The following is a 24,233-nucleotide window of genomic DNA, read 5'->3' on the forward strand; positions in this document are numbered from 1 at the left end:
GTTAGCTCCAGCTTCTGCCAGCCTAGCAGTTCAAAAACATGAAAATGTGAGTAGATCAATAGGTACCGCTACGGCAGGAAGGTAACAGCGTTCCATGCAGTAATCCCGGCCACATGACCTTGGACGTGTCTAAGGACAATGCAGGCTCTTCAGTTTAGAAATGGAGATGAGCACCACACCCCAGAGTCAGACAATGGGCTTAATGTTAGGGGAAAACATTTACCTTTACTATATGAGTCCACACTGCCATATAATCCAGTTTAAAGCAGATAATCTGGATTTTATGTAGCACTGTGAATTGGGCCGTAGGTGCACCCTAGGATAGACTCTCCTATTTTAGGCTATCACTCAGATCCAAAACTTGGGAAAAGTTACTTTGGGGAGCCATAGTTTTTGGAAACTTCCAACTACCATGCCCAATGTAACTATGTTGGCCAAACAATTTGAGGTGTATAGTCCAAAAAAGGGATTTTCCCAAGCTCTGTTTGGGGCCATACAAAAAGTGGATTTGAAAATCCACCAAAGCTTTGTATATGTTCAGGATCTGTTCAAATAGACAATGGGATGGGGCCTTCTCCATACCCCCCCCCCTGCCAAAATCGCATCTTTGTCCCTTCTGCTTTCCATTTACTGCACCAAATTTTCATTTCTCAAAACAGTATCTTATATTAGCTCAACCATGGACAGCAATGCGGATTTTTCATCTTGCATCCTGCTCCCTCGGAGAGCTTTTACAAGACTGCGGCTTGTGCCAGTGTGTATTTTCATGGCTAATAGAGTAGCTGTAATGCTGCCAAAACGCTCCATCCCTGTTGCCAAAATATAATGGAGGATATAATTTACTTTAATCAATAGCACCCCTTATGAGGTCTAAAAGAGACAATTCTCATCCTGTCTTATGAGTTGGTTTAAAGACTTTGAAGGACTCAGATTTGCTACATCCTGGTGATCTTAAATGAATATGTGACCTCTAAAAGGCTAGATTATTTGTTCTTAAAACTGGATAATATCATAGAAGCAATGTGTGTAAGCAGAATAGTGGCAAAGCTTGGAGTACAGTCCATATAATTGTTATGACAGGCTTCCAAGGTAATCCAGATGTGCATCTATACTGTCGAATTAATGCAGTTTGATAATACTTTAACTGTCATGGCTTAATACTACAAAATCCTAAGTTTTGAAGTTTTAGGAGGCCTTGAGGGTATGCGGTGACGCAATGGGTTAAACCAGTGTTCTCCACCTGTGGGTCCCCAGATGTTTTGTCCTTCAACTTCCAGAAATCCTAACTGGCTGGGATTTCTGGGAGTTGTAGTTCAAAACACCCGGGGACCTACAGGTTGTGAACTCCTGATCTATGCTGACGATCATGCCATCACCACTTAAGCAGGGAACTTTGAAGTAGTTGAACAGAAGCTCTCCAAAGCTCTAGGGCAATGGTTCTCAACCTGTGGGTTCTCAGATATTTTGTCCTTCAACTCCCAGGAATCCTAACAGCTGGTAAACTGGCTGGGATTTCTGGAAGTTGTAGGCCAAAACAGCTGGGGATCCACAGGTTGAGAACTCCTGATCTATGCTGATGATCATGCCATCACCACTTCAGCAGGGAGCTTTGAAGTAGTTAAACAGAAGCTGTACAAAGCTCTAGGGCAGTGGTTCTCAACCTGTGGGTCCCCAGATGTTTTGTCCTTCAATTCCCAGGACTCCTGATCTATGCTGACGATCATGCCATCACCACTTAAGTAGAGAGCTTTGCAATAGTTGATCAGAAGCTCTCCAAAGCTCTAGGGCAGTGGTTCTCAACCTGTGGGTCCCCAGATGTCTTGTCCTTCAACTCTCAGGACTCCTGATCTATGCTGACGATCATGCCAGCACCACTTAAGCAGGGAGCTTTGAAATAGTTGAACAGAAACTCTCCAAAGCTCTAGGGCAGTGGTTCTCAACCTGTGGGTCCCCAGATGTTTTGGCCTTCATCTCCCAGGACTCCTGATCTATGCTGACGATCATGCCATCACCACTTAAGTAGAGAGCTTTGCAATAGTTGATCAGAAGCTCTCCAAAGCTCTAGGGCAGTGGTTCTTAACCTGTGGGTCCCCAGATGTTTTGTCCTTCAACTCCCAGGAATCCTAACAGCTGATAAACTAGCTGGGATTTCTGGGAGTTGTAGGCCAAAACATCTGGGGACCCACAGGTTGAGAACTCCTGATCTATGCTGACGATCATGCTATCACCACTTAAGCAGGGAGCTTTGAAATAGTTGAACAGAAGCTGTGCTCTCCAAAGCTCTAGGGCAGTGGCTCTCAACCTGTGGGTCCCCAGATGTTTTGTCCTTCAAATCCCAGGAATCCTAACAGCTGGTAAACTGGCTGGGATTTCTGGGAGTTGTAGGCCAAAACACCCGGGGACCCACAGATTGAGAACTCCTGATCTATGCTGACGATCATGCCATCACCACTTCAGCAAGGGGCTTTGCAATAATTGAACAGAGGCTCTCCTAAGCTCTAGGGCAGTAGTTCCCAACCTGTGGGTCCCCAGATATTTTGTCCTTCAACTCCCCGGTATCCTAACAACTGGCAAACTGGCTGGGATTTTTTGTAGGCCAAAACAGCTGGGGACCCACAGGTTGAGAACTCCTGATCTATGCTGACGATTATGCCATCACCGGTTCAGCAGGAAGCTTTGAAGTAGTTAAACAGAAGCTCTCCAAAGCAATAGGGCAGTGGTTCTCAACCTGTGGGTCCCCAGATGTTTTGTCCTTCAACTCCCAGGAATCCTAACAGCTGGTAAACTGGCTGGGATTTCTGGGAGTTGTAAGCCAAAACACCTGACCATATTTTCATGTCTACTACTCCGTAATTGTGTAACTCCTTGTCCTTTTCATACAGTATTGTTGTCTTTCTCTTAGGGCATCTTCCCATCAACATACATCCATTTGAAAGAGGCAACCGTGCAAGATGGCGGGTAAGTAGCCACGATGTTTGGACCCAATGCCTAGATAGGAACACAGTTATCTGCCTTCTGTTAATGGCCAGATCTGGTTTGCAGTACAGTCACAGGCATGCAGAAAGATATCTAGCTCTTCTGCTTCAGCGTTTTGAAAAAGTATTATCTGGTTTCCCAATCCCATGTATTTATTTATATATTTATTTATTTGTTACTAGCTGTCCCCTGCCACACATTGCTGTGGCCCAGTCTGTGTATATGTCTTTTGTGTGTATATGTGTATTTATATATTTGTGTATTTATTTGCATGCGTTGAATTTTTTTTTTTTTTTTTGCTTTTTAAGTCTCTTTTGCTGTGTTTTTCAGTGTTTTTATGAGTGATGGTCACTTGTTGGCCTGATAGGTGTACTGTGTCCCAATTTTGTGTCAGTTCACCCAGGGGTTTTTGAGTTATGTTAATCCCACAAACAAACATTACAGACACACACACACATACATTCACACACTAGACATCCCCTGCCATGTGTTGCTGTGGCCCAGCTTGGTGATCTGGAAAATAAAGTAATAAGAAAGTGTTGGATTCTAATATATGTATTTTTTTTATGCTTGTGGGTTAACGTTTTCTTGCCCTGGTGAAGGGAGTTGGACTGGATGGCCTTAAGTATTTTCTGTTGGTCATAGGGGTTCTGTGTGGGAAGTTTGCCCCAATTCTGTCGTTCATGGAGTTCAGCATGCTCTTTGATTGTAGGTGAACTATAAATCCCGGTAACTACAACTCCCAAATGTCAAGGTCTATTTCCCCCAAACTCCATCTGTGTTCCTAGTTCAGTACATGGAATATTCGTGTCAAGTTTGGTCCAGATTCATCATTGTTTGAGTCCACAGTGTACTACAACTCCCAAATGCGACGTCAATCCTCACCAAACTCTTCTAGTATTTTCTGTGGGCCATGGGAGTTGTGTGCACCACGTTTGGTTCAATTCCATCATTGATGGAGTTCAGAAGGCACTTCGTTGTTGTAGGTTTTTCCGGGCTCTATGGCCATGTTCTGGAGGCAATTTTTCTCCTGACGTTTCGCCTGCATCTATGGCAAGCATCCTCAGAGGTAGTGAGGTCTGTTGGAAGTAGGAAAAATGGGTTTATATATCTGTGGAATGACCAGGGTGAGACAAAGGACTCTTGTCTGCTGGGGCTAGCTGTGACTGTTTCAACTGATCACCTTGATTTGCATTCAATGGCTTGGAAGCGCCTGTTCATTTTCATGGTTTCATGGTTTTCATGGTCTCTTCCTTTCTGTTGAAATTGTCCCCATGCTTGTGGATTTCAATGGCTTCTCTGTGTAGTCTGACATGGTGGTTGTGAGAGTGGTCCAGCATTTCTGTGTTCTCAAATGCTGTGTCCAGGTTGGTTCATCAGGTGCTCTGCTATGGCTGATTTCTCTGGTTGAAGAAACCATGAAAATGAACAAAATCTGGCTACCAGTATTAAAAAAACTCAAAAATTACAACAGCAAAACAACAGAGGGGAAACAAACAGGCACATAAAATCACTCTCAACAAAAGGTTCCCCCCAGGCACTTCCAAGCCATTGAATGCTAATGAAGGTGGTCAGTTGAAACATTCACAGCTAGCCCCAGCAGACAAAAGTCCTTTGTCCCACCCTGGTCATTCCACAGAGATATAAACCCATTTTTCCTACTTCCAACAGACCTCACTACCTCTGAGGATGCTTGCCATAGATGCAGGCGAAACATCAGGAGAAAAATTGCCTCCAGAACATGGCCATATAACCCGGAAAAACCTACAACAACCTAGTGATTCCGGCCATGAAAGCCTTTGACAATACATAGAATGCACTTCGTTTGTAAATTAACTTTAATTCCCAGCAACTATAACTCCCAAATGACAAAATAAAAAAAATGAGTGAAGGACATACATTGGGTTGTTAGGTGTATGCTGTCCAAATTTGGTGTCAATTGGCCCACTAGTTTTTGAGTTCTGTTAATCCCACAAATGAACATTACATTTTTATTTATATAGATTTACAATATTTATATTCCACTCTTCTCACCCTGAAGGGGAATCGGAGCGGATCACAGAACACAAATATGACAAACATTATATGCTATTATAAAATGACAAGACAAACAACTGTACATAGATAGAGGTATATATGAGCTTTTCCATCTTCGGCATCTTGGAGGCTGTGCTCGATTCCGACCACTGGTTGTTGTTGCTCCACTTTCCCTGCCAAAAACTTCCTCCTTGATCGAATCATTGGCATTTTTCTGGCATTTTGTTATGGACACCTTAAATACCTCTCTGCTTAAGCGGTACCTATTTATATACTCACAGTTGGGTTTCAAACTGTCAGCCTTTTGGTTGGCAGGATTTACTGCAACTGGTGGTTAACCAGCTGTGCTAAAGCTCGGTCCAGTGTCAGCCCCATTATGGAATTGCCAGATAGAAAACCAGAGCTGGCTTCTAGATCTTGTAGTTGCTAGGATTTATAGTTCACCTACAATCAAAGAGCATTCTGAACCCCACCAACGATATAATTGGACCAAACTTGCCACACAGAACCCCCATAACCAGGAGAAAATACTGGAAGGGTTTGGTGGGCATTGACCTTGAGTTTTGGAGTTGTAGTTCACCTACATGCAGACAGCACTGTGGACTCAAACAATGATAGATGTGGACCAAACTTGGCACAGATACTCAATATGCCCAAATGTGAACACTGATGGAATTTGGGGGAAATAGACTTGACATTTGGGAGTTGTAGTTGCTGGGATTTATAGTTCACCTACAAGCAAAGAGCATTCTGAACCCCACCAATGATATAATTGGACCAAACTTGGCACACAGAACCCCCATAACCAGGAGAAAATACTGGAAGGGTTTGATGGGCATTGACCTTGAGTTTTGGAGTTGTAGTTCACCTACATCCAGACAGCACTGTGGACTCAAACAATGATGGATGTGGACCAAACTTGGCACAGATACTCAATATGCCCAAATGTGAACACTGGTGGAGTTTGGGGAAAATAGATCTTGACATTTGAGATTTGTAGTTGCTGGGATTTATAGTTCACCTACAATCAAAGAGCATTCTGAACCCCACCAATGATATAATTGGACCAAACTTGGCACACAGAACCCCCATAACCAGGAGAAAATACTGGAAGGGTTTGATGGGCATTGACCTTGAGTTTTGGAGTTGTAGTTCACCTACATGCAGACAGCACTGTAGACTCAAACAATGATGGATGTGGACCAAACTTGGCATGAATACACAATATGTCCAAATGTGAACACTGGTGAAGTTTGGGGAAAATAGATCTTGACATTTGAGAGCTGTAGTTGCTGGGATTTATAGTTCACATGTAATCAAAGAGCATTCTGAACCTCACCAACGATAGAACTGGACCAAACTTCCCACACAAAACCCCCATAATCAAAGGGAAATACTGTGTTTTCTGATGGTCTTTGTCGACCCCTCTGACACCGTCCTTGTGACACCCCCCCCCCCCTTGACGTCCCTATCCCCAGGTTGAGAAATACTCCCTTAATGGTATTGGATCTATCTCTAATTTTTACTATAGCAACCCTATCCACATATGCATACTACTGACACCTTAAATTATCAAAGTACTGATTTGAAACCTTCTTTCTCCTTCTGCAGGCAACATGAAACAGTCATTCCAAATGAGCTCCCTTTGGTGCAGGAACTCACCTCTACGCTATGGGAATGGGCAGTTATTTGGCACAGGCTCTATGTGGTTTGTATGGTTATTTGTTTTCAATTTAGTTTTATTTGCGGAGAATCAGCATTCTACCCAGAGTGCAGGAGCAAAAAACCCCCAAAATTTAAAATCACGTGTGAAATTGGTTTGAAGTCATGGCTAAGCTTTGTGGGCCAAACGGTGACACTGCTTACTTTTGACTGCAAAACCTCTCCAACTTCTCCATCACTGCAAAAAAAAAAATTATTTATTTATTTATTTGCAGTATTTATATTCTGCCCTTCTCACCCTGCAGGGGACTCAGGGTGGATTACAATATACATATTGTAATCGGTTCACAAGACACAGGGCACAGCAGAATTCAACACCAATATAAATTTATTTATTTATTTCGCAGTTTTGTATACCGAGCTTCTCAACCTCGTTGAGGGACTCAGCCCGGTTTACAGCCATAAAAACATATACATTCATTAAAATATCATATATCACAAATTACAAAACAACTTTAAAAACACTAAATATAATACTACAGTGGTCAGTCGTCCTAATAAGATGGATCTATATCCACTTCCATCCAGAGTCCTATGGTGTTGTCTCATTCCTCGAAGGCCTGACTCCACAGCCACGTCTTCACCCGTTTCCTAAATGTTAGGATGGATGGGGCGGTTCTGGCCTCCAGAGGGAGAGAGTTCCAGAGTCGTGGGGCCACCACCGAGAAGGCCCTGTCCCAGCACTTGCGAGGCTGGTGGGACCGAGAGCAGGGCCTCTCCAGATGATCTTAGTAATCTTGATGGTTTGTAGGGGAGAATACGTTCGGAGAGGTAAACAGGGCCGGAGTCGTTTAGGGCTTTATAGGTCAACACTAGCACTTTGAATTGTGCTCGGAAGCTAATTGGCAGCCAGTGGAGCTGGCGTAACAGCGGAGTGGTGTGCTCCCTGTACCCAGCCCCCGTTAGTAATCTGGCTACCGCGCGTTGGACTTGCTGCAGCTTCCGGGCAGTCTTCAAAGGCAGCCCCACGTAGAGAGCGTTGCAGTAATCTAAGCGGGATGTAACCAAAGCGTGTACTACCGTGGCCAAGTCAGCTCTCCCAAGGTACGGATGCAGCTGGCGCAGAAGTTTTAATAAAACAGTTAATAACCTAATCTAATACACAATTAATACACAATTACTATGATAACCATTCACTAGTGTCTCATCACTAAAAACATGATCCAGATTCGTCATCTATTGTTCCATTCCTATGTCATTACCAGTCTTTGCACTCATTATTCAAATTATTATATACATGGCAAACATTCGATGTCATGGACACACAACATATATAGACAGTCAGTCAGAGGCTACTTAACATTCCAGCTTTTCATGAGGGTATTCTGGCCACCAGGGGAGCTGTCGCTTCACCGTTCATTTGTGTCACAGATGAAGTACTTCCTCAATCTTGGCATGCTTGCTGGAGATTTTTATGGCATCATAAATTAGTTAAATTAGGCTCCCTGCGTAGGCAGTATCTAAATTTCCTACTTGACAGATGCAACTATCTTTCAGGCTGCAAAGGCCATCTGTCAGGGGTGCTTTGAATGCAATTTTCCTGCTTCTTGGCAGGGGTTGGACTGGATGGCCCATGAGGTCTCTTCCAATTCTATGATTCTAAGGGAGGGAGAGCCACAGCAGAGGGTCTGGAGAACAAGCCCTATGAGGAGCGGCTTAGGGAACTGGGCATGTTTATCCTGAAGAAGAGAAGGCTGAGAGGAGATATGATAGCCATGTATAAATATGTGAGAGGAAGCCACAGGGAGGAGGGAGCAAGCTTGTTTTCTGCTTCCTTGGAGACTAGGACGCAATGGAATAATGGCTTCAAACTACAAGAGAGGAGATTCCACCTGAACATTAGGAAGAACTTCCTGACTGTGAGAGCCGTTCAGCAGTGGAACTCTCTGCCCCGGAGTGTGGTGGAGGCTCCTTCTTTGGAAGCTTTTAAGCAGAGGCTGGATGGCCATCTGTCAGGGGTGATTTGAATGCAATATTCCTGCTTCTTGGCAGAATGGGGTTGGACTGGATGGCCCATGAGGTCTCTTCCAACTCTTTGATTCTATGATTCTATGTAAACTCACAGCATGGCCATGAATGAGCATTCCAGCCAGTGTGCTTGGCAGCTGAAGTGTACCAAGTGTTTATTTTGGATCAGAGGTTTTGATTATGATGAGTTGTGCCTTGCCCATAGTGGGAAGAAGGAAGGAACAGAGTCATGAAAGAGACCCAGTCTCGTTGGAATGCATTGCTTGCTTAGTTATATTTATATCTTACCTTTTGTCCAATTGGCTCCAGTTGACGTAAAGGATTGCCCGTAAATGATTGGCTGAGAGGAGCATTGGGCCTTACATCCTGTTGTATAATGCAGAGATTTGTCTTAGTTTTGTTGTGTTTCTTGTCCTAACCTATTTCCTTATGAGAATGAAATACCATCCCCTCCATCCTTTGTGCATTTCTTTTGTATTATGTATACAACTTTGTGTGCATTTTCAAACTTACACAATTTTAGAATAGTAATAATAATAATAACAATAATAATCTTTATTTATACCCCGCCACCATCTCCCCAAAGGGGAGGTGGGGCGGCTAACAGAAGACCAAGCCCAAAAATAATACACAAAATAACAGAAAAATTCAATCACAACAAAATACATTTGGGAGTTGTAGTTGCTGGGATTTATAGTCCATCTACAATCAAAGAGCATTTTGAACGCCACCAACGATGGAAGTGAACCAAACTTTGCATACAGAACTCCCACGACCAACAGAAAACACCGGAAGGGTTTTGTGGGCATTGACCTTGAGTTTTGGAGTTGTAGTTCACCTACATCCAGAGAGCACAGTGGACTCAAACAATGATAGATCTGGACCAAATTTGACGCAAATACTCAATGTGCCCAAATGTGAACACTGGTGGGTTTGGGGAAAATAGACCTTGACATTTGGGAGTTGTAGCTACTGGGATTTATAGTTCACCTACAATCAAGAGCATTCTGAACTCCAACAACGATAGAATTGGGCCAAACTTCCCACACAGAATCCCCATAATCTTTGGCGACCACTCTGACACCCCCTCACAACCCCCTCGAGGGTCCCAACCCCCATCTTGAGAACCGCTGATCTAAGTCATTAATATAACTTGATGCCTTCTCCTTATGCCATTTTTCCTGACCTCCTCATAGGAGAACAAGAAGACACTCTTCCGCCATGTGCAGCAGATGACCTATGGCCTGATTGAATGGCGGTCCCAGATCCTCTCCGGAACGCTTCCCAAAGATGAGCTGGCTGAGCTCAAGAAGAAAGTCACAGCCAAAATCGACTATGGCAACAGGTGAGATCCACTCTCAATGTTTTGCTCTTCCTTTTGATGTGTTAGCAAGGATTAGGACTTCTAAGCATCATGGATTTCTTCACTGCCAGAAGAGAGAGATGGGTTTATCCATCACAAATATTAGTAAAAAGGTAAAGGTTTTCCCCTGACATGAAGTCCAGTCATGTCCCACTATGGTAGTTGGTGCTCATCTCCATGTCTAAGCCGAAGAGCCGGCGTTGTCCATAGACACCTCCAAGGTCATGTGGCCTGCATGACTGCCTGGAGTACCGTTACCTTCCCACCTATTGATCTCCTCGCGTTTGCATGTTTTCAAACTGCTAGGTTGGCAGAAGCTGGGGCTGACAGTGGAAGCTCACACCACTCCCCAGATTTGAACCTTAGACCTTTCAGTCAACAAATATTATTTATTCCTTTTGTAATTAAAAGTAATTTGGAATAACGTTGGTCTTGAATGAGCAATTAAGAGTCAAGCCCCTTTTTAGGACAGAATAACGTTATTTTCATTGTACATTGCACAACAACCTTAAATGCCTTCCTCACCACACATCACAAAACAACACACCCATCCCTCCACACTCCAATCACCACCTCACAGTCCCCAGTACCACATCAATGTGAAGCGATAGAGTTCAATATACCCTATATACTCAAGTATATAGGAGCCCCTGGTGGCGCAGTAGGTTAAAGCACTGAGCTGCTGAGCTTGTTGATCAAAAGGTCGCAGGTTTGATTCCGGGGAGCGGCATGAGCTTCCGCTGTCAGCCCTAGCTTCTGCCAACCTAGCAGTTCGAAAACATGCAAATGTGAGTAGATCAATAGGTACCGCTCTGGCGGGAAGGTAACGGCGCTCCATGCAGTCATGCCGGCCACATGACCTTGGAGGTGTCTATGGACAACGCTGGCTCTTCGGCTTAGAAATGGAGATGAGCACCACACCCCAGAGTCAGACATGACTGGACTTAATGTCAGGGGACTACCTTTACCTTTACTAGATAGTATATTGTGTATTGAGCTATATAGAGAAATTATAGATAAATAGAAAAGCTATTGAGAAAGTAGTGAGTATTGAGTTTATTGAGAAAGAACTATTGAGTTAGATAGATAGTAGTGAGCATTTGCCTCCAAAGCTAACTTTGAGCAATAGATAGGGGGAAAACCTGCTTTTTTCTGACCATTGGAGCTCAGGGTTAGGATAAGGGATTCCAGAATTCCGGTTACCTTTTGGAGGAAGGGAAAACTCATCTCTATGCTTTACCAATTGACTGTTTGTAACTTGGATGAACTGTGCCAAGTCTGCAAGGACTTTGTATAAATAAATATTCTTTTTTGATGTTTAAAACCAGTAGTAGCCTCAGTTGCTGAGTATCTCAAGCTTCTGAAGAAAGAAAGACACCCGCAGTTCACTCAGACATAGAGAGAAGCACGTCGCAGTTTTATTTTTATAGCATCTGGGTGGACGGCACAAGGAGGCTTATAGAAGGTTGCTATTTCCAAGGAATATAGAGGAATTTATAAAAAAGAAACTCAAAAGACAGAGAAAAAAAGAAACCGACGCTTTGTTGCTGTTGTTGTTCATTCGTTCAGTCGTCTCCGACTCTTCGTGACCTCATGGACCAGCCCACGCCAGAGCTCCCTGTTGGCCGTTACCACCCCCAGCTCCCTCAAGGTCAGTCCAGTCACTTCAAGGATGCCATCCATCCATCTTGCCCTTGGTCGGCCCCTCTTCCCTTTTCCTTCCAATTTCCCCAGCATCATTCCCTTCTCCAGGCTTGGCTGTCTCCTCATGATGTGGCCAAAGGACTTCAACTTTGTCTCTAGTCTCCTTCCCTCTAATGAGCAGTCGGGCTTTCTTTCCTGGAGGATGGACTGGTTGGATCTTCTCGCAGTCCAAGGCACTCTCAGAACTTTCCTCCAGCTCCACAGCTCAAAAGCATCTCTCTTCCTTCGCTCAGTCTTCCCTAAGGTCCAGCTCTCACATCCGTAGGTTACTACAGGGAAGACCATGGCTTTGACTAGGCAATGGATCTTTGTGGCCAGTCTGATGTCTCTACTCTTCACTATTCTATCGAGACTGGACATTGCTCTCCTCCCAAGAAGGAAGCGTCTTCTGATTTCCTGGCCACAGTCTGCATCTGCAGTCATCTTTGCACCTAGAAATACAAAGTCTGTCACGGCCTCCACATTTTCTCCCTCTATTTCCCAGTTGTCAATCATTCTTGTTGCCATGATCTTGGTTTTTTTGACGTTTAGCTGCAACCCAGCTTTTGCGCTTTCTTCTTTTATAAATTTATAAAAAAGAAACTCAAAAGACAGAGAAAAAAAGAAAACAACGCTAAATAGATTAAAAAGACTTCAAGACAAAAACAGGCTTTCGGCAAAATTGAACCTGGAAGCAAACTGATAGTAAAACCTACTTCTTGTTTCATCTTTTGTTTTTTGGGGGTTTTTTGGGGGTGGGGGGTGGGTTTTTTTTCTTTTTTCTCCCTCTTGTGCCATGCTTTTTCATATCAATTTTCCAATTTTTCTTTGAACTGAATGTTCTCCCACTTTAAATGTATTTTTTCTAAATCTACTGTATATACTCGAATATAAGCCTAGTTTTTCAGCTCTCTTTTTTTAGGCTGAAAATTTCCCCCTTGGCTTATACTTGAGTCAAGGTTATTTATTACTTTGCTCTGTACTTATTATTATTATTATTACATTTATTTTATTTTAATATTTTTTATTGATTTATCACATTTATTACATACTATTGCATTTTGTACATCAGCCTCTTTAACTTGTTGTTTTGTTATTTTGCTTTGACATTTCCCCCCCTTTTCTCTTTTTTCCTTTTTTCACCACAGTGCTCCCCTCCACCCGTCTCAAGCCACATTTCTTACATTTCATCTGTCCAAAATTTCATTTCTTCTTGTGATGGTAATTTTCCTTCCTTATTTTTTAATCCATTTCCCACAAATCTTCCCCATACAGCATCAAAATCGCTTTGTTTCCATATACCTTTTTTAACCTTTAATATACATGTCAATTTATCATTTATTGCTATTTTCCATGCTTCCTTATACCACTCCTCTATTTGTATATTCGTTTCTTTTTTCCAGTTCCTTGCTATGAGCAGTCTTGCTATAGTTAATAAGTTTGTTATCGCTTCTTTATCCTCCTTTTTCAGTTGCTTATTGTTATATAATGATGTTGTTGTTGTTCATTCGTTCAGTCACCTCCGACTCTTCATGACCTCATGGACCAGCCCACGCCAGAGCTCCCTGTCGGCCGTTACCACCCCCAGCTCCTTCAAGGTCAGTCCAGTCACTTCAAGGATGCCATCCATCCATCTTGCCCTTGGTCGGCCCCTCTTCCTTTTGCCTTCCACTTTCCCCAGCATAATTGTCTTCTCTAGGCTTTGCTGTCTCCTCATGATGTGGCCAAAGGACTTCAACTTTGTCTCTAGTATCTTTCCCTCCAGTGAGCAGTCGGGCTTTATTTCCTGGAGGATGGACTGGTTGGATCTTCTCGCAGTCCAAGGCACTCTCAGCACTTTCCTCCAACACCACAGTTCAAAAGCATTGATCTTCCTTCGCTCAGCCTTCCCTCAGGTCCAGCTCTCACATCCGTAGGTGACTCCAGGGAATACCATGGCTTTGACTAGGCGGATCTTTGTTGCCAGTCTGATGTCTCTACTCTTCACTATTTTATCGAGACTGGACATTGCTCTCCTCCCAAGAATGATAGTAAGGCTATACTAGGACTTTTATCTATTTTCATATTCATTATAGTTTCTATTTCTCTAAATACTTTCTCCCAAAAATTATTTACATATTTACATTGCCACCACATGTGTATATATGTTCCTGGTTCTTGACTCCCTCTCCAACAATTTGTTGAGTTATTTTTATTCATATATGCTATTCTTACCGGTGTCAAGTACCACTTCCATATTAACTTATAATAATTTTCTTTAACTCGTATCGATAATTTTTTTAAATGTCTTTGTCCCCATAACTGTTGCCACTCTATTTCACTTATATTTATCCCTAAATCCTCTTCCCAAATCTCCTTAAGGGTATACTTTTTTATTTTTTTCATCCTTCATTTCAATTAGTATCTTATAGATTTTGCTAATTATACCTCTCAAGTTTTCATGTTCTTCTACAGCCCTTCCCTTCTGTATTATTTGTTCGAATTGATTGAGTTGGCTTTCATTTCTATTGTTTTTTTCCCAGTTTATTAACCATTGTTCTAATTGTATACAATGAAACCATGACAATTTTATTTCTTTAAACTCTTCCAACATCATTTCCCTCTTCATTATTATTACATTTATAATTGTACTTTATTATTGTTATTACATTTATTATTTACATTTATAATTTTTATTTTAAGTTTAACCTTCAATATTTTTCTTTTTAAAAAGTATATGCAGGGGAGATGGATCTCCAAGATTGCTCTGCGCTTTCTTAAGGCTGCGGGACTTAAAAAGTTCTTCCAAAGAGGGGGAGAGCCCGGCTTCATATGTGTTTGTTTGGTGCAATTTTAGTCTAAAGAAGCACCTTTAAATCTCACTTGAGACTCAAATGCAAGGCAGGCATTGGCACAATAGCTCTCCGACTGCCAAAGAAAATGTTGGGCTCTGTGGGTTCCCCCCATGGCTCACAGATTGACTGCCTGTCATATCACTTCCTGGGCAGATAAGCTAATGAAGGAGACATTTGAAAGCAGAAGCTGAAAAATTATTGTTAAACCTGCTTCGGGAAATGTCATAAATTTGAGTAAGTGCACACACAGCGTCAGGAACTGTAACTGGCAGTTTTGTGGTTAGGCTTTAAGCCTCATTAATTCTAGCTACACTACAATGTCAGTTGTTGTTGTTCCTTTCTGGGAAGATCTTCCTTCCGCATAGTTTTGTGGTGATCAGAAGTAGAGATAACTGTAGCCTACTTACCTATCTGACCGCATCTCCCCATTTACTTATTTACTTACTTAGGCGATCCCTCATTGGCCGAGTAGGATAGTCTTCCAGGATCAGTGTTCTGGTGGTGGGTCCGTAGGTGACTGTGGAGCCCTATTCTTGATCTGCATCTTCTCCCTCAGTGAGGGCATTGGTTTCCAGGTGGAAGGCGGTCTTGGTCGGGGTTGGCTTGACGCGCCTTCCTCTTCTCTCTCTCACCCACCATTCGTGCCTCTTCAAATTCTGCAGCACTGCTGGTCACAGCTGACCTCCAGCTGGAGTGCTCAAGGACCAGGGCTTCCCAGTTCTCAGCGTCTATGCCAGAGGTTGCATAGAGGTTGGCTGTGAGCCCATCTTTAAATCTCTTTTCTTGTCCACCAACATTCCATTTTCTTGAGTTCGAAGTAGAGCTTTGGGAGACGGTGGTCAGGCATCCGGACAACGTGGCTGGTCCAGCAGAGTTGATGGCGGAGGACCATGTCTTCAGTGCTGGTGGTCTTTGCTTCTTCCAGCATGCTGACGTTTGTCCACCTGTCTTCCCAAGAGATTTGCGGGATTTTCTGGAGGCAGTGCTGATGGAATCGTTCCAGGAGGTGCATGTGACGTCTGTAGACAGTCCACGTCTCACAGGCATAGAGCAGGGTTGGGAGGACTATAGCTTTATAAGCAAGCACCTTGGTATCCCTACGGATGTCCCGGTCCTCAAACACTCTCTGCTTCATTCAGAAAAAAGCTGCACTCGCAGAGCTCAGGCGGTGTTGTATTTCAGCGTCGATGTTGACTTTGGTGGAGAGGTGGCTGCCAAGGGAGCGGAAATGGTCAACATTTTCTAATGTTACACCATTAAGTTATATATCTGGCATCGGATAGGGGTTGGCTGGTGACTGCTGGAAGAGCACTTTGGTTTTCTCGATGTACAATGACAGGCCGAGCTTCTCGTATGCTTCTGCGCAGGTGTTTACAGTGGCTTGTAGGTCTTCTTCTGAATACGCACAGATGACATTGTCATTAGCATACTGGAGTTCTATAATAGATTTTGTTGTAACCTTGGTTTTGGCTTCCAGTCTGCTAAGGTTAAACAGCTTGCCATCTGTCCGATAAATGATTTCCACTCTGGTGGGAAGCTTCCCATCAACGTTCGGGCAGATTGGTATCTCCTCATACCAACCTGTCCGAATGTTAAGATCTTCTAGCGAGGCCCTCCTCTTGTTGCCGTCACCATCTCAAATGCAGCTGGCAGTGATGAGAGAGAGGGCCTTCTCGGTGGCTGCTCCCAACTCTTTGGAACTTCCTCCCCAAGGAGGTTGAAACCGCCCCTTCCCTGACATCTTTTCAAAAGCAGCTAAAGACCTTCCTGTTCGTCCAAGCTTTTGAGGAAGACACTTAGCTGTAATGACAGGAAGGCGAGCTTTTATTGCAGTGTTTCTCAACCTGGGGGTCGGGACCCCTGGGGGGGGGTCACAAGGGGGTGTCGGAGGAGTCGCCAAAGACCACCAGAAAACACAGTACTTTCTGTTGATTATGGGGGTCTGTGTGGGAAGTTTGGCCCAATTCTATCGTTGGTGGGGTTCAGAATATTCTTTGATTGTAGGTGAACTATAAATCCCTGCAACTACAACTCCCAAATGTCAAAGTCTATTTGCCTCAAATTCTAGCAGTGTTCACATTTGGGCATATTGAATATTCATGCCAAGTTTGGTTCTGATCCATCATTGTTTGAGTCCACAGTGCTGTCTAGATGTAAGTGAACTACAACTCCAAAACTCAAATGCCCACCAAACCTCTCCAGTATTTTCTGTTGGTTGTGGGAGTTCTGTGTGCCAAGTTTGGTTCAGTTCCATTGCTGGTGGAGTTCAGAATGCTATTTGATTGGAGGTGAACTATAAATCCCATCAACTGCAACTCCCAAATGACAAAATCAATTCCCCGCCCAACCCCACCAGTATTCAAATTTGGGCACATTGGGTATTTGTGCCAAATTTGGTCCAGTGAATGGAAATACATCCTGAATATTGGATATTTACATTACAATTCATAACAGTAGCACAATTGCAGTTATGAAGTAGCAACTCCAGCTGGAACGTTCAAGGACCAGTGCTCCCCAGTTCTCAGTGTCTATGCCACAGTTTTTAAGGTTGGCTTTGAGCCCGTCTTTCAATCTCTTTTCCTGTCCACCAACATTCCGTTTTCCGTTCTTGAGTTTGGAGTAGAGCAACTGCTTTGGGAGACAGTGGTTGGGCATCCGGACAACGTGGCTGGTCCAGCGGAGTTGATGGCGGAGGACCATCGCTTCAGTGTTGGTGGTCTTTGCTTCTTCCAGCACGCTGACATTTGTCCGCCTGTCTTCCCAAAAGATTTACAGGATTTTCCGGAGGCAGCGCTGATGGAATCGTTCCAGGAGTTGCATGTGACGCCTGTAGACAGTCCACGTTTCTCAGGCATACAGCAGGGTTATGCACACTGCACATGTTTTATTTGTAGTGCAAAAAAAGTTTAAAACAATACAACAATTAAAATGAAGAACAGTTTTAACAAAGATAAAATTAATATTTCAGTGGGAAGTGTGGTGTTGCTTTTGGCTGATGAGGTAGGAATTTTGTTGTTGTTGTTGTTTTGTGTTTTCAAGTCTTTTCAGACTTCAGTTGACCCTGAGTGAGGGCCGAGTAAATGACCTTGGAGGGCCGTATCTGGACCTCGGGCCTTAGTTTGAGGACCCCTGGTCTAGAGAATGCTGGGAGCTGTCATTTTCATGCATGCACTGTATCATCATTTAGATTTTTTCGGTTTTTAAGTCCTTTCTGCTGGTTTTTTTGGTGGGGGGGAAGGGGTTTATGAGTGATGGTCACTTGTTGGTCTGTTAGGGGTGTAGTGTCCAAATTCTTGGTGCGAGCTCTAACATGCTAATCCTCCTTTTTTTTTGTTTTGATTGCTTTCCAGGATATTGGGGTTGGATTTGGTAGTGAGAGATGATAATGGGAACATTCTGGATCCGGATGCCACCAGCACGATAGCGCTCTTTAGGGCACACGAGACAGCCTCCAAAAGAATCGAGGAAAGGATCCAAGAAGAAAAGGTACACCTCTTATTATATAGTACAACCTCTTGGAAGTACTTTCTGTTAAAATTAGAAATGGATACCACTCTCTGGATTATCTTGTTTTGCAAATTATCCATACACACACCTCTCAAATCAGAAGGGAATCAAATCCCTTTTCAAGAAAAACAGCATTTTTGATGCTCTTCAAAGCATGCTCTAGCTCAGTGGTTCATAACCTGTGGGCCGTGGACCACCACTGGGCCGCGAGGACAAAAATCTGGTCCATGAGCCTCTGTCCTCTTTATTTTATTTTATTTATTTTATTTTATTTTTGCTCCTTTCGCACAACCTGCCACTCCTTCCCTGTTGCTGACTATGGCATATGTTCTGTATCAGAAACTAGAGCTGATGTGGTCTATCCAATGCAATTTTCTGAATCAGCACCGCAGGCTGAATCTAAAGTTGAATAAAAACTGATTTGTAACCCTTTTGGTACTAATGTTGGAGAGTGGTCCCTGGTCAAATTGGACCCTGGTCAAGGTGGTCCCTGGTCCAAGTGGTCCCGGGTCAGGTGGTCCTTGGTCCAAATGTTCCCTGGTCCAAGTGGTCCCTGCTCCAAGTGGTCCCTGGTCAGGTGGTCCTTGGTCCAAGTGGTCCCTGCTCCAAGTGGTCCCTGGTCCAAGTGGTCCCTGGTTAGGTGATCCTTGGTCCAAGTGGTCCCTGGTCCAAGTGGCCCCTGGTCAGATGGTCCTTCGTCCCAGTGGTCCCTGGTCCAAGTGATCCCTGGTTCAAGTGATCCCTGGCCAAGTGGTCCCTGGTCAAGGTGGACCCTGATCAAAGTGGTCCCTGGTCCATGTGGTCCATAGTCAAGGTGGTCCCTGGTCAAGGTGGTTCCTAGTCCAAGTCGTCCCTGGTCCAAGTGGCCCCTGGTCAGGTGGTCCTTGGTCCAAGTGGTCCCTGGTCCAAGTGGTCCCTGGTCAGGTGGTCCTTGGTCCAAGTGGTCCCTAGTCCAAGTGTTCACTGGTCAAGTGGTCCCTGGATCAAGTGGTCCCTGGTCAGGTGGTCCTTGGTCCAAGTGGTCCCTGGTCAAAATGGTCCCTGGTCCATGTGGTCCATAGTCAAGGTGGTCCTTGGTCAAGGTGGTCCCTGGTCAAAGTGGCCCCTGGTCAAAGTGGCCCCTGGTCCATGTGGTACCTGGTCAAGGTGGTCCCTGGTCAAGTGGTCCCTGATCAAAAAAAAAAGTTGGGAACCACTGCTCTAGCAGATGTTTTCTAAAGTCACTTTAGTTCTGGCACTCTTCTAACACTCACTTTCTCATTCTGCCTTTTTGTTCCAATCAGTCTCTTCAGCAGAATGTAGACTTGCGGGGACAGTCTATCTTCAACACTACTCACACGTACAGCCTCTATGTCAACTTCAAGAATTTTGTCTGCAATATCGGTGAGGATGCGGAGCTGCTTATGAGCCTCTATGATCCTGACCAATCCAAGTTCATTAGGTATGTTGGTAATACAATCAGTTCTCCATATCCGCATATTCTATATCCATGAATTCCATCATTCATGGTTTTAACAACAACAACAACAACAACAACAACAATTATTATTATTATTTGAAACACAAGAAGATAAGTCCTCACAAACATGATCACTCTGCTGGCTATTGTATTGAATCACATGTTGAACACTTCCCAAGTGTCTAGGACTGTGTGATGTATTGGCAAATAATGTGTGCAGTTCCCAGTAAGGTGGTCTTCTGCAGCTGGCAGATAGTAATTTTGTCAGCGCTGATTGTAATTAAGTGCAGGCCAAGGTCTTTAGGCACTGCACCCAGTGTGCCGATCATGCGACAAGGCGGCACCCAATGAAGGGGTTGTTGTTGTTGTTGTTATTATTATTATTATTATTATTATGTATTTTGCCCTGTCTCCCTGAGGGGACTCAGGGCTGATTTCAGCATACACAAACACAAAGGCAAACATTCAATGACTAGAAACAGCGAAACACAGATAAAGGTAAAGACTTCCTCTTCCAGCTCTGGGGGAGGTGCTCATTCCATTTCTAAGCCAAAGAGCCGGCGTTGTCCGGAAACACCTCCTAGGTCATGTGTCCGGCATTAACTTCGCACCGAGGCGCTACCTATTGATCTACTCGCATTTGCATGTTTTCGAACTGCTAGGTTGGCAGAAGTTGGGGCTAACAGTGGGAGCTCACTCCATCTTGTAGATTTGAACTGCCAACCTTCCTCTCAGCAAGTTCAACAACCCAAATAGTTTTTAAAAATCCAAAAAGCAAACCTTGAATTTGCCATTGTTTATAAGGGACCCATTTTATTGTACCATCGATATAAATAAAAATGTAATGTTCGTTTGTGGGATTAACATAAAAACCACTGGGCAAATTGACACCAAATTTGGACACAAGACACCTCTCAGGCCAACGAGTGAGCACCACTCATAAAAACACTGAAAAACACAGCAGAAGAGACTTTAAAAGGCAAGAAATAAAAAAAATATGCACATAAACACATATATACACATATACACAAATATATACACACACCTATACACATATGCACACAAAACACATATACACAGACTGGGCCACAGCAATGCCTGGCAGGGGATGGCTAGTTGTATATAATAAGATACAAAAGGACTGCTGTATAACATTTGCGGTCAGGCCCTTAATTGGTTCAACTCATTTCTCCGGAACCGGAGTCAACGCGTGGAGTACATGGATCAAGTCTCCGATAGATCCCCCCTCCTATGTGGGGTCCCCCAAGGTGCAATTCTCTCTCCTCTTCTCTTCAACATCTACGTTAGACCCCTTGCTAGTTTGGCTCGGAGTTTCGGCTTGGACTGTTACCAATATGCAGACGATACCCAACTCCTTCTGTGCCTAGAGCAACGTCAATTCCAGACAATTTCACCCTATGTCTGGAAACTCTGTCAAACTGGCTACGTGCTAGCAGACTGAAGGTGAACCCGACAAAGACTGAGACTCTCTGGGATGGCCGCCCGACAGGTCTGACTCCTCCATTATCCACCTTCAATGGTGCAGCCCTATCTCCATCGACCACTATTAAGAGCTTAGGTGTTGTCCTGGATTCGCAGCTGACAATGGAAGCTCAGGTCGCTGCTGCCAGCAAACAGGCCTTTTTCCATCTACAACAAGCGAGGCAACTGACACCCTATCTATCTGACGAGGCTCTGGCAACTGTCATCCATGCCACGGCCACGTCTAGGCTGGACTATTGCAATGCCCTGGATGTTGGCCTTCCGATGTCTACGACCCGAAAGCTCCGTATTGTTCAGAATGCGGCAGCCAGGCTACTCACAAGAACAGCCATGAAATGCCATAGAACACCAGTGGTGCAACATTGACATTGGCTTCCAACTGAGTACCGTGGCCTGTCTAAGATGCTAGTTCTGACCTTTAAAACTCTTTACGGCCAGGGTCCATCGTACCTTGGGGACCGCCTCTCCTTCTCCCATCATCGGAGGTCGCAATGACCAGCCCAACGCGACTTACTCCATATACCGGGTCCTAAAGAAGTGCCCTGGGAAAGGACCAGGCGCAGATGGGCTTTTTCTATTTCTGCCCCTACCTTATGGAATTCCTTGCCACCCTACATGAGAGCCATGCGTGATTTAGGACCTTTTACTCTCGCACTTAAGACCTGGCTTTTTACTAGAGCATTCGATCTCTGTTAATTTTTAATTTCTGTATGTATGTATTTTATCTTTTACAATTTAGCTGTAAATCGCCTAGAGCATTCTCGGATAGAGGACGATTAATCATAGAATCATAGAATCAAAGAGTTGGAAGAGACCTCATGGGCCATCCAGTCCAACCCCCTGCCAAGAAGCAGGAATATTGCATTCAAATCACCCCTGACAGATGGCCATCCAGCCTCTGCTTAAAAGCTTCCAAAGAAGGAGCCTCCACCACACTCCGGGGCAGAGAGTTCCACTGCTGAACGGCTCTCACAGTCAGGAAGTTCTTCCTAATGTTCAGATGGAATCTCCTCTCTTGTAGTTTGAAGCCAATGTTCCGCGTCCTAGTCTCCAAGGAAGCAAAAAAACAAGCTTGCTCCCTCCTCCCTGTGGCTTCCTCTCACATATTTATACATGGCTATCATATCTCCTCTCAGCCTTCTCTTCTTCAGGATAAACATGCCCAGTTCCCTAAGCCGCTCCTCATAGGGCTTGTTCTCCAGACCCTTGATCATTTTAGTCGCCCTCCTCTGGACACATTCCAGCTTGTCAATAATAAGTAATTAAATATGATGATGATGATGATGATGATGATGATGATTTGGAAAAAGATGTCTTACAATCTGCAAAGAGAGGGTTTAGCTCGACTTGGTTTTCCTTGTAAAGCATGTGTGGAAGAGAGACAAAGAAGAGGTGCAAGATTTTGGTCTCACGCATCCTTTCCTCTTTTTTTTTCTTTCCACATGCAAGTCAAGGAGACTAGAGGTATCTGCTAGCCAACCACAGTTTCCTGATTCGTAAAAATATAGGAAATAGCAACCTAGATATTCAAACTAGGGTTTCCTGCAATTGGAGGAAATGGAAAGCCATCCTTTGTTGCACACCGCTGCGTTGGGAACCTTTTCGTTTCAGCTTACATACAAAGAAAAAAGAAAGAAGAGTATGATGCCAAGTTTGTCTACAGACATTTTTGATATCAAGGAACTTGGGAGTCTATTACTTGGGATTTAGGCCATGATATACATGTGAGTGCATCGAGCATCATTACATGTTTTGAGAGCAATATTATAGTAGAATCATCAAGTGAGAAGTAAACCAAAAGGTCTATTCGAGTCTTAAGGCATAGAAGACATGTCTCAGATTCTCTAGAGCATGTATGTGCAAACTTGGGCCCTCCAGGTGTTTTGGACTTCATCTCCCACAATTCCTAACAGCAAGTCCCTTCATTGCATGAGGGTTTTGTGTGGGAAGTTTGACCCAAATCTATTGTCCGTGGGATTCAGAATGCTCTTTGATTGTAGGTGAACTATAAATCACAGCAACTACAGCTCCCAAATGTCAAGGTCTATTTTCCCCAAACTCCACCAGTGTTCCCATTTGGACATATTGAGTATTTATGCCAAGCTTGGTCCAGATCCATCACTGTTTGAGTCTACAACTCCAAAACTCAAAGTCAATGCCCACCAAACCCTTCCAGTGTTTTTCAGTTGGTCATGGGAGTTCTGTGTGGGAAGTTTGGCCCAATTCTATCGTTGGTGGAGTTCAGAATGCTCTTTGATTGTAGGTAAACTATAAATCCCAGCACCAACAACTCCCAAATGTCAAGGTCTTCCCCCCCCCCCCCCCAAACTCCACCAGAGTTCACATTTGGGCATATTGAGTATTTATGCCAAGCTTGGTCCAGATCCTTCATTGTTTGAGTCCACAGTGCTCTCTGGAGGTAGGTGAACTACAACTCCAAAACTCAAGGTCAATGCCTACCAAACCCTTCCAGGGTTTTCTGTTGGTCATGGGAAGTTTCGAAAGTCATAATGTCCCTGTTATAATCTGCTCTATCCTTATATTGTGACATAATCTATGCACTTTTCTGATTAGCCTTTTAAAAAAACCTGTTTGCACTCCAGCCCGCCTCCCACAGTGAGATTGCTTATGATGGTTGTCTTATTGTTTTATTATTGGTACTAACCATCCCCTGCCACGCGTTACTTTGGCCCACATGGGGGTTCTGTGTGGGAGGTTTGGCCCTATTATTATTATTATTATTATTATTATTATTATTATTTACTATATTTGTATACCGCCTTTCTCAGCCATATCGGCGACTCAAGGCGGTTTCCAACAAAACAGTATACATAGTATCACAACACAATTTAAAACATTACCATTACATAAACCACAACAGCAATAAAAATAACATCATTGGCGTCCCCTTATTGTAAAGCATTGTCCAATTCCATCGTCAATCATCGAATTCCTATATCATTTATCGATATCCGTTACTCTGTGTTTGTGAACGCTTGCTCAAACAGCCATGTTTTGACTTGCTTCTGAAATGTTAAAAAAGAAGGAGCAGATCTGATCTCTCTAGGGAAGGCCTTCCATAGCCGGGGGGGGGGGGGGGGCACTACTGAGAAGGCCCTGTCTCTCGTCCCCGCCAAACGTACCTGTGACGAAGGCGGGACCAAGAGCAGAGCCTCTCTGG

The 24,233-nt window shown here is 43.9% G+C and overlaps 1 protein-coding gene across 2 annotated transcripts in view; it reads left to right on the forward strand.

Moving 5' to 3' along the window:
• Positions 1-24,233, forward strand: part of DOCK5 (dedicator of cytokinesis 5) — a 204,389-nt gene that overhangs the window by 48,123 nt on the left and 132,033 nt on the right. For both annotated transcript variants that reach the window (XM_067470674.1, XM_067470675.1), the window contains exons 4-8: positions 2,903-2,958; positions 6,625-6,721; positions 9,900-10,048; positions 17,934-18,069; positions 19,374-19,531. In XM_067470674.1, the coding sequence (XP_067326775.1) occupies positions 2,903-2,958; positions 6,625-6,721; positions 9,900-10,048; positions 17,934-18,069; positions 19,374-19,531 (596 nt within the window). The remainder of the gene's footprint in view (positions 1-2,902; positions 2,959-6,624; positions 6,722-9,899; positions 10,049-17,933; positions 18,070-19,373; positions 19,532-24,233) is intronic.

Source organism: Anolis sagrei, chromosome 7, assembly GCF_037176765.1.
Source record: "Anolis sagrei isolate rAnoSag1 chromosome 7, rAnoSag1.mat, whole genome shotgun sequence".
Classification (NCBI taxonomy): domain Eukaryota; kingdom Metazoa; phylum Chordata; class Lepidosauria; order Squamata; family Dactyloidae; genus Anolis; species Anolis sagrei.